The sequence below is a fragment of the Dermochelys coriacea genome, chromosome 5 (genome assembly GCF_009764565.3).
Source record: "Dermochelys coriacea isolate rDerCor1 chromosome 5, rDerCor1.pri.v4, whole genome shotgun sequence".
In the NCBI taxonomy this organism is placed as follows: domain Eukaryota; kingdom Metazoa; phylum Chordata; order Testudines; family Dermochelyidae; genus Dermochelys; species Dermochelys coriacea.
Genome location: NC_050072.1, coordinates 74,651,500 through 74,662,462, shown reverse-complemented (window position 1 = coordinate 74,662,462; position 10,963 = coordinate 74,651,500). Strand labels below are relative to the sequence as shown.

The 10,963-nt window shown below is 41.3% G+C and overlaps 1 protein-coding gene across 4 annotated transcripts in view; it reads right to left on the bottom strand.

Annotated features, from left to right (window-relative positions):
* Positions 1-207: 207 nt before the first annotated feature.
* The window catches only part of LVRN (laeverin), a 63,315-nt gene continuing 52,559 nt past the window's right edge, over positions 208-10,963 (bottom strand). The window contains exons 17-20 of one of the 4 annotated variants that reach the window (XM_038402474.2): positions 10,628-10,798; positions 8,709-8,849; positions 6,396-6,471; positions 208-2,109 (exon numbers count right to left, since the gene is read on the bottom strand). In XM_038402474.2, coding sequence (XP_038258402.1) covers positions 1,963-2,109; positions 6,396-6,471; positions 8,709-8,849; positions 10,628-10,798 — 535 coding nt within the window. In that variant the 3' untranslated portion in view covers positions 208-1,962. Of the gene's footprint in view, positions 2,110-6,395; positions 6,472-8,708; positions 8,850-10,627; positions 10,799-10,963 lie in introns of those variants that run through there. The other 3 variants (XM_043514873.1, XR_006281512.1, XR_006281511.1) reach the window with 3 other exon arrangements.

The following is a 10,963-nucleotide window of genomic DNA, read 5'->3' as shown; positions in this document are numbered from 1 at the left end:
AGTAATTCTGGGTTTTCTTCCTGCTATTTAGTCTCAGGCTTGAAAAGAGACATACAATATGGTATATACGCTAGGAAAATCAATCACTATATTGTTGCTGTAAGGATATAAAGGGTATGTTATTAAAGAAGCACACAATTAATCAATAGTGATTTTGAAATATTTTCTTATTTACAATTTCTTTTGTAAATATTTACACATTGGTGATTAAATTATTAACATATTTTTATTCAGGAAAAAACCTGACATTTCTGTAAACAAGAAAAGGGTAGAATGGTTACAGATAGCTGGGAAAGACAATAGTTTGGATAGGCTGGGTGCTGAAAGTTAGGTACATAAATCCTGCAGTGAGATTGTGTAGAGCGGTGCCCACCTGGGTGTCATTCCATTCCTTTCCACCTCGCACCAATCCTGCAGGGGGCCAAATCAGTCATGCATCTATCTGAAGAAACTCTAAGTCATGCTAGCAGGGAGCAGCTCCTTTGCGATCCATGATCAGTGGAACATATTGCATTCCGCCCCCAAACCCTCCCCATCCTAGAATGGGTGCTGGGGAGACCAGGAGTGTCTAGCATAGAGCTGGCTACATCAGCAGATATGTCCCCTGTGCTGACAGAATCCTCCATTACTGCCTAAAGGCAGCTTTAATTATACTTTGCACCATTGGAGAGGTGCAGAGGAGACTAAGGGCGTAACTACTCTTTAAGCTGAGAGTGTGATTCCAAGCTCCAGGAGACACTCCTGCACTAGTTCTGATCAAGCGGGTGTGCTAAAAATAGAGTGTAGCCACAGCCATAGGAGCAGTGGGAGGGGCTACCCACCCAGAGTATGTACTCATTCAACACCATAGGCACATACTCAGGGTGGCCAGCCTTTCCTACTACCCGTGCTGCCACAGCTACATGTCTCCTCAGGTTGGGAATCACACCCCCAGCTCCAAGACATACCCTTAGTTGGGGTTAAGGATATGGCTGTCAGCATCCTCGTATGCGCACTGGGAACCCAACAAAGAATTTTCCACATTGAAAACTCTGATTTTGAAATCCTGGATATTGCTCTGTTTTGTGCTCTTTATTTCCTTTATAACACTGCCTGTTACTTCCTCAGTGGGTTTCCCTAGGGTAATGTAATATTACTTTCTTTGTTTATTGGGGTAGTGGTGCAACTTCATTTTTTCATAATTTGTTAACTGTACAAATAAACAAACCCACAAACTAATACACTCTAACCAAGGGCTAATAGACTTGCTTTAATACTAATGGCCTGAGTTTTATTTGGCTGTCAGTCATCTCCATTAAGCCTAATAATAGGCAGGAAGAAAGTAAAACTTCTACAAATTCTCTAATGAAATTTAGTGTAGATGAAAAAGCACTCAATATATAAAAACGTAAGCTTTGGATTCCTGTAGTGCCTTCCCTCTGAGGATCAAGAGGCACTTCACAAACAAACTTTCAAGAGTTAAAGTTCCATAACACTGCTCTAACTTACATATTATTGTCCCCATTCCCTTTTCACAAATATGAAAACTGAGGCTCAGTGTGATTAAACGACTTGCCTAAACGTCACACAGCAAGCCAATGTCAGAGTAGAGAATAAAACCCAAGTCTTCTAACTTCCAGTCCTGTGTTTTAACCACAGGGCTGATTCCCCCAAAGTGCTGACATACTTTAAAAATGTTTCTGCAGATTTTTCTTGACTTTATTTAAGAATAAGTCTCTCAAGCATCATCCCATGGAGAAATAAGATAGATGTAATATGCAGATAGTTTTCTTGCATGTTTTCTGTAGAATTTTATCCTTCCATTGTGAATCAGGTTGGTCTGGCTTTGTGGTTAGAATCTTTGGTTTCGAATATAAATCATGTGCTTTATCTCTTTATTAAAACAGAAAATAGTATAAAAATGCTAGCAAGCTATATTCTAATATATATATTAGAATATATATGAGAAACAGATTTCAGAAGTCAGTCATCTATATTTTTCCGTAACCAATCAGTAAATCTGGCTATGAGTTTTCTCCTTTCCTTATTTGCAAACTTTGCAAACTGCAATGTTTCAGTAGTAGCAAGCCGTAGATCCTCGTCCAGTGTAGTATTGTAAAAAAGCTGCAACTAAAAAAATATATATACATAAAGTTAGTCTACAGAGTACTTTGAGTTGAAAAATTGAATGCACTTTCGACAGATGTCTTAGAACTGTCTAGATAAGAACTTGTTTTTTACATTTAGGGTTTAAATTTACATTTAAGGTACAATACTGATCTCACTGAAATCAATGGGAGTTTTGCATTTGACATCAATGGAGCCAGAATTTGACACTTAAAACTTTAGCTTAGGAAGGTGCTTGTTCTGCAAAGCTCCTATATTGTAGCTTAAATGTTCAAAAGTGATTTTGGGGGCCCAGATTGGGATATCTTAAAGGGGATGATTTTCAGAGTGGGAGTGCTCTGCACTGCTGAAAATTGAGCCCCTTAAAGATGAAAGCAGGAACTCTGCTTCTGCAGAGCTTTGAGGCTTCACTGGCCTGGCACCTTTTCTTTTTCAAATTAGTTCATACCTATAGTTACAGACAGCAGAGTTCTGAGATGAGATTCTGTGCTGTGTCTCTTAGAGGCACAGCATAGAACACAGCCCAGGAGGAAGGGGATTAAGGTGGCTTTAAAGCACTTTAAATCTTTTGATCTTGGGTAAATCTGAGGGCTGGAGAGGCACCCTGTGTAACTTATAGGCTTGCCAAAAAAGGCACGACTTTACTTCAGCATAACTAATGCATGTTAGCTATCCTGCTGTAAAATCCTAGCACAGACAAGGCTATAGTCTTACCACTCGGTAAAGTCTACCAGAGGCTGGGGCATAGTGTTGACCTTGCCTAGCTCCTCATGGTAAAAATGTCAGTGCCTTGTCTCCACTAGGATTTTACAGTGGAGCATTAGTCATCCTGCTGTAAACCCCCCTCCCCCCCCCCCCACACACACTTTTGATGCAGGAAAGACATAGCCTCAGTCAGTCTTTCTCAAATGTGGCCACCAGGAGCTTTTCTTGCAGCCACAGCCTCCTGGACAGTGATTCGGGGGGAGCAGCAGCCCCTCCCCAAGGGCCACCAGCAGTAGTTGGGCCCCGCCCCCTTCTGGAGAAACACAAGCTGGAAGAGCAGGCAGTCAGTGAGTTCTCCATGTTCCTTAGGATGGTAGAGTTGGGCTTCAGCCCTGGGGTGGCAGACAGCAGGCTCCAGCTGTGGGACTTGGGGCTCTGTCCCCAGGGTGTGGGGCTTTGGGCTCTGTTCCCTGGCTGCACAGTGGCGGGCTCTGGCCCTGAGCCCATCCCCTCCCCCATTACCCTCTGGCCCCAGCTGCCTCCTCCAGTGCCCCATTGCCCCTGGCCCCATTGCCTCTGTAGCCACCTCCCCATCCAGGGCTTACTTTGTGTCCAGGCTTGCTGGGGCTGCGTAGGTCTGCTGTGAAAAGTGATATTAACAAACATACAAATATCACTTTTCAGAGCAGACTTACTTATAGCTAGCAAGTCTTTAAAAAAAAAAAAGACAAGAATGTTCAAAGGACCTTATTTGTGTTTCTATTCTGTTTAGGTCCAGTAAAGAATAGACAGCTGTACATTATTTTTATTATCGAGTCTGCAAAAAAAAAAACCCTATATAGATAAATTACAATGCTTTGGACATGAATATGTGCATATTTATTTGTTTTTCCTAAAGTTAATTAAGTATTTTAGGAAAAATTGTCAGAGTGGCCACAGCAAGAGTTGGTGGCCGCATTCTGAGGCCACCAAAAATTTGTTGTGAGAACACCTGGCCTAAGTTATGGTAGCCTCCAAGGGCTGCCCTTTGGGCCACACACTGCCCTCAAACTCCTCCCTGGTGCAGGCTGTAGTCTCATCCCTCACATGCCCTTTTCAACCTAACATGCCCTCTACAGCATAGCTTGTGAGGGGATCCTTGGAAACAGCTTTATGGCTGTCTTCACAGCGCTTGCTCTGGGGGAAATCTGCCCCCATGCTGGAACCAGAACTTTCAGGGTATGTCTACACTGCATCTGGGAGCGAGCCTCCCAGCATGGGTAGACAGACTTATGCTAGCTCAGCTTGAGCTAATGCTCTAAAAATAGCAGTGTGGACATTGTAGTTTGGAGTCCCTAGATCTGAGCTCGGGTCTCCACTGAAGCCACAACATCTACACTGCTATTTTTAGCTACTTCCAGCCACTGTAGTGCAAGTCTATCTATCTGAGCTGGGAGGCATGCTCCCAGCTGCAGTGTAGACATGTCCTTGGGGTCCCCTTCACACCACACCACCACTTCTCAGCATGAAGGAGCCAGAGCAAGGAGCTCTATCCAGATGTATAAAATTTTAGACATCAGCTTTTGATGAATAATTGCTCCCAGGGTACAACTAGAAACAGCTATGATTAATAACTTGGGTTGTTTTTTTCGGACTAGCCTATGCACAAGTTCTATGGACATCTACCTAAAGAGTGATAGAAATTTTGCAAAAAAGAGAGAGAGAGGCATTTGTAGGCTAGAAAGATCTGAAAAGGCTTTAGTCTGCAGCCATGAATGTAAGATGGAGTCAATTTCTTTGAACTTCCTGATTTCCTGAATGGATTTACTTGTACATTTCTGGAAAATACAATCTTTACTCTATGAATTTGTCCACTCTAGGATTTTTTTCCTGGAATAATTTCCTACCATTACAGAAGCTCCACTGGCAGCAGTAACATAGGCCGCACAATCCTAGATTAGGCTTCTGGCAGCCACTGACATTTTAACCATCATGTCATCTCAGTCTGTTCACAGCAGGTCTACACAACATGTTGTTAAAAATATCAGCAGCTACTAGTGCCCTGACTACACAATTTAGAGTGACCAGACGTCTTGATATTAGGGGCTTTGTCTTATATAGGCAATTATAGCCCTTGAAAAAAAAAAGTCCTGATTTTTCATACTTGCTGTCTGGTCACCCTAACACAATTGCTCCCAGAATTGTTCCTACCAACCGAGCTGCACTGGTGTTAGCAGTGGTGGAAATTTTTGGTGAATCCTACAGTAGACAAGGATTAGGAGTAAATGCTGTCATTTTTGTAATAATCAATATTTGTTTTTATGCCTAACAAAAGATTTAAACTCTGTTTTAACTGAAAAGCTAACTGCAACCTTAAAATTCCTCTGTAGTGAAATCATATTGTGTGTACATGTAAATACATTATTGGGGAGGTTGCTAGTGCCACCTGTTAAAAAAAAGTTCCCTGTGCCTGTTTTCAGTTGCTTACAACTTGGTAACACTTCAACTGTTTAGGTTGAAAATTTCCATGTTCTGAGTCTGCCTCAGACTGAATTATTTGGAAAATTTCATCCAAAATTGCTTAGCCATTTCAAAGAACGAGGTTAGGGAAAAAAATACATTATTTTGCCCATGTTAAAAATTTCTAGGAACCTTTTTTGCAACTAGCAACAGTTCTAGTGCCCTCATGGTTTGGAGCAGGGACTTGAAATTTGGCAGAGGGGTCTTTGTATCAGGGATGTGCCTTTTGCCGTCCCCATGAAAATCCACTTAGATAAGGCCAAGTTATAAGCCTTTGCGGGAGGAGGGAATCAGTTGGCATTTGCTCAGTAGATATTACTTTGATTAGAATGGTTAACTCTCCAAATATTCCATCCTCATTGAGCCTGCTCGAGCCTCTCACAGCTCCTACCTGCAACCAAACTGAGCATGTGCCATCCCACTTAGCTAATAAGCATGCTCAAGCCCAGGGCTACGGGGCCAAGCCAACCTTTCCCTCTAATGATCAGGCACCACAACTGAGAGCAGGGAAACTGTCTCTCTTTTGGTATCAGTGGACCTCTGCTGGGCAAGGAAGCAATCTTATCCAAATGCACAGGGGACAAAAGCCAGACCCAAGGAAGGAAAGGGAGCAGACTGGCACAAGGAGTCTGGTGAGACTGGGACTGGAATAGGAAAAGAAATTGTGATTGGGAATTGGTGGGGGTACTGGAAGCATGGGGCTGGATGCAGGGGAGAGAACTTGGAGCTGGGGACATGGCAGTATGGGGGGAAAGCACAGGGCTGGGTGTGGGGAAGCAGGAGGGGTCCATGTGTAGAGCTAAGTGCACTGGGGAGAAACAGGTCTGAGTGAAGAGGCAGTGGGGGATTTGGTCTGGGTATATGGCATCGGAGGGAGAGCTCTGTGCCCCATCCTTAGGAAAATTCTGGTTGCACCCCTATCTCTATGTCTCAACAAAAACCACAATGAGTTTCCATATATTTATTCAATACATTTTATGCTTTCCATTTCTTTTTAAGAAATATGTAATTTAAAAAAAAACTATTTACAAATTGACAGCAAGGTTTAAATTAGTTATTTATCCAATGGCATATAAGTAACTTACCTCTTGGATCTGTAAGTCTGTATTGACAAAGTTTTCCATAATTCTCAATAATTTCTGTAGTATTCCATTCCTATACCTATAAAGTAATATAAATATCAGTCAGGAAGAGAAGCATTTGATATTATGTTGGTAAATATGCCATCAGCCTGAGTTCCTCTTCTGCAAGCATATTCGCCAAGCCTAATCTATTATTATGTTGAAACTTTGAAACTGAAATTTAGTAGTCTGAGTTCTCTACTCCCCCCACCATTATTTAAAGAAATATTCTCAGAGTTTGAATTAGTGAGGCAAATATTTATGCCGGATGCAGAGTGCAGTTTACAAATAATTTTCCTTTCTGTAAGAGATTTACTCTCACTCTAGGGTAAATAGACAGGAATCATCTGACTTTTCTAATTGGGTAAACTCTGCCATTTTTACAAAGTTAAAAATCATAATCAAGTTAGAAGAGACTAGAAAAATATGCAAAAAGAAAAGGAGTACTTGTGGCACCTTAGAGACTAACAAATTTATTAGAGCATAAGCTTTCGTGAGCTACAGCTCACTTCATCGGATGCATTTGCATCCGATGAAGTGAGCTGTAGCTCACGAAAGCTTATGCTCTAATAAATTTGTTAGTCTCTAAGGTGCCACAAGTACTCCTTTTCTTTTTGCGAATACAGACTAACACGGCTGCTACTCTGAAACCTAGAAAAATATGCTCATCCATTGTCAGTCACATGCAAATAATCAGGTGCAAGAGTTTGAAGGAGGAAGAGAAATATCAGTGTTTTGAATCAGAGCCATGGCATATTATGATATAAAAGATACTAGGGACTATATCCAGCCCTGGAGTAAGCAGGTTAAATAATCATTTAATTCAATGGGAGTTATGCCCCTTTGCCCTCGTAGGATTAAAATGTAGTTTCAGATATCTCAGTATATTCCTATTAGCAGTGGTTTCATTTGAAAGTGAGGGACCAGATTCACAACAGGTTTCACATCAGTATAATTGTGCAGTGATCCACAGTGGCACAAAAATTCTGCCAGGGGACAGGTTGTGGTGGCAAAAGCTGCCACAACTGGCCCTAAACTGGGTTATCTTTAGGGGCTAAGTTATGTTGCACATACACAAAATCAAATGGCTGCTCTAAGTTATACCATAGTAATGGTCCTCTTGGGACCATTCTGCCAGCCAGGGATAGCAAGAGTGCAAAAGGATACAACCACATCCCATCCCACTTTTGTTCCACCTCCTATGCTGGGGAGGCTAGGAGCACGTGATGTAAATGAGGCTATCCCAACTTTATGCCATGCAGGATTCCCCTATGCAAGCATCTAACATTTCCAAATAAGAATGCATTTTCCTACTATATAAAAACTGACTGCATGTTTGCCATACAATTTGTCCCAGGCTTTACTCGGCAAAGAGGCTGAACTGGAAAGTTTCATACTTATATACAGGAAGCCTGTATTGTCTTAAACCATTATATTGATAGCCTTGATAAACTCACGATGGATAGAACTAAAGAGCAATAGCATTTTCCATCTGAAAGTTGGCTGTCCATCTGATCCAAGAGCATTCCTGCCCACTTACCCTTCCCCCCACCATGTCTGACCACTCTTTAAACCTCCTCTGTTCATTCCCCTTGCTTCTGGAATCATACCACATACATACCAATCCTTCCTTTTTTATCTGCCCCCAACATCTCATTCCTAGATGACCAGCCATTCTCCTGCCACAATATTTGGGCCATACCCTTTCCTACTCTAACCAATGAGTTATAGGCTCCAACTACCTTCCAGTGCTTCCAATTTAAATATTTGTGCTGTATGGAGTATATGGAACTCTGTTAAATAACATGCAAACTGGTGTACTCCAAACAGTAAACCCTCACATTTTTAAAATGTTTTTTGCCATAAAGCACTTTAAAAGATTGCACTATGAGTCAGATTTTTAAATGCTCACCGTCTCGCAGTTGGGGCCAGATTTTCAAAAAAGCTCAGCTCCCATTTAGTCACCAAAATAGGGTCCAGATTTTTCAAAGCGGGTCAGCACCGCTTAGCTCCCATTGAGACAGTTACGAGGGACACACACATACTTCTGTTGAGCTCTTCCAGCCACTTATTTTGGAGCCTTAATGAAAGCTGAGCCCTTCTGATAATTTTAGCCTTTGTATGTAGGAATCACTTAGACCACCATGGAAATGCAGACACCTCTGGAATAGAACATCTGCAATTGGGCTCTACAGCTCAAACTTAAGGTAGAGAAGAGATTCAGAGAAACAACAGTAGAAATAAAAATGAATTACATCATTTGGTTGCTTACCATACCTTTCATTTAAAAGTAGCCAATTTTCTGTTACAAATTCCCAAGCTATGCGTTGGCCAATCTCAGTGGCTGCCACATTTGAAATGACTATGACCGTATTATTAGAAGACAATAATGAATTGTTGAGTGAGTACTGCAAATACCTGTTGAAAAAATACATTGAAAATATAACTATTTAGAATACAAACATTGACCTTATGAGCTGCCTGTATCATTAGAGTATCATGTTTAATATAGGTTTCAGAGTAGCAGCCGTGTTAGTCTGTATCCGCAAAAAGAAAAGGAGGACTTGTGGCACCTTAGAAACTAACAAATTTATTTGAACATAAGCTTTTGTGAGCTACAGCTCACTTCATCGGATGCATTCAGTGGAAAATACAGTGGGGAGATTTATATACACAGAGAACATCAAACAATGGGTGTTACCATACACACTGTAACGAGAGTGATCAGGTAAGGTGAGCTATTACCAGCAGGAGAGTGGGGGGTGGGGCAGTGGGGGACGAAACCTTTTGTAGCCCCCTGCTCTCCTGCTAGTAATAGCTCACCTTACCTGATCATTCTCATTACAGTGTATATGGTAACACACATTGTTTCATGTTCTCTGTGTATATAAATCTCCCCACTGTATTTTCCACTGAATGCATCCAATGAAGCAAGCTGTAGCTCACGAAAGCTTATGCTCAAATAAATTTGTTAGTCTCTAAGGTGCCACAAGTCTTCCTTTTCTTTTTATGTTTAGTATAAACATTAACTATTCATTACTTACTGGGTTTACGTTCTCAATGGAGAAAAAGCATTGTGCAAGGTATGGGCATATTCCTTTTCCTTATCTTTGCACTACTCAGAAAATGTTAGGGGCAAATTATCCCTTCCACAGAAAAAAATTCCATGGATTCTTAGTTTCTATGGACTCATCCTGTCAGGAGCAAGGTTGGTGTTTGCTCTCCTGCAGAGTGAGCAGGGAGCAGGACCCTTCATGCCACAGTGGGATATGTCAAGATAACAGAAATGGCACAGATCTCCTGGGTAAGTCCCTAGTGCCTAAGGAATGCTTCCCACCCTCCAGAGCAACATGGCTGCCAAAGGAGCTGTGTTCTCAGAGGCTCCCCACTGGTAGTTGCCACATGCATAAGGCAGGTGCAGGTCATCTGAATTTTCTCTGGCTGAGCAACAGAGACAGGATTGTTAACTAATTTCCAATTGTAGAATATTTACTGTTTGCGAGACAGAACAAGCCCATCTTGACTTTCTTCTTCCTAAGTGACTTTGCAGACTGCCATTTGGAAAAACACATTGGATTCTCACTCTCTCAGGCACAGGGAGGAGAGGGCCATCAGGGAGCCAGGGAAAGCCCCCTGAACTGGTTAGAGCTGGTAAGGACAAGCTCTAACTTATAAAAAGTGGCATAAGGTCCTTAAATGACCACTGAACAATGGAGCATCAGCATAGCAGTGCTCTGCTCTATCATGTCTTTTCTGTTCCCATCCTCACCCTCAATATACTCCTTCCATCTCCTGACATGCCCCCCATGCCAGAGGAGTGGCTGCCACAGGAGGCAGCTATGCTGCCTCTGCAAGTTTTATACCAATGGAGTTTACCCCAATAAGAGAGAGATGCTCCGCTTGCCTGTCTATCGTGAGCTTCTCAGTGGTGCAAAGTGGACATAAACAATCATAGAATCCAGCTTCACTATATTTTTACTTATAAGCTAAGCAGATTTTCTTTGAAGCCATTGAGAAATGATAATTATGGTAATTATGGACTCAATAATGCAATGTTTATAAAGCCATTTTTAGGAGTAGGACTGCACTTTAAACAATGGATAACTTATTATTGAATTAATAAGTATTTTACCCTTAACCAAGAAATTAATGATTTACTGTTAAATACATTAAAAATATGATTTGAGCAAAGTCACCTGTAAAGCAACCAGGACTCTCTGGTGCAACTCATGGCAAAGAGCATTATATCCTTATCTATTTCTTTGGAATTATTATGATTATACATTTTCCATGCGAAGTCCCATTCTTTATCACTTCCCATTGCAACACCATAACAACAGATTGTTCTTTTAATAGTAAAGGGAATCCTGTAAAATAGAATAATAGTTGTTGACACCATATTGCTATAAAATGAAAACAAGCAGCTAAAATATGGCAGAAAATTATATATTATGTTTACCAATTACAATATAAAATAATCACAAAAGAGCACTAAACACAGAACAAAAATCTGAAAAGCAACTAGATTTGAG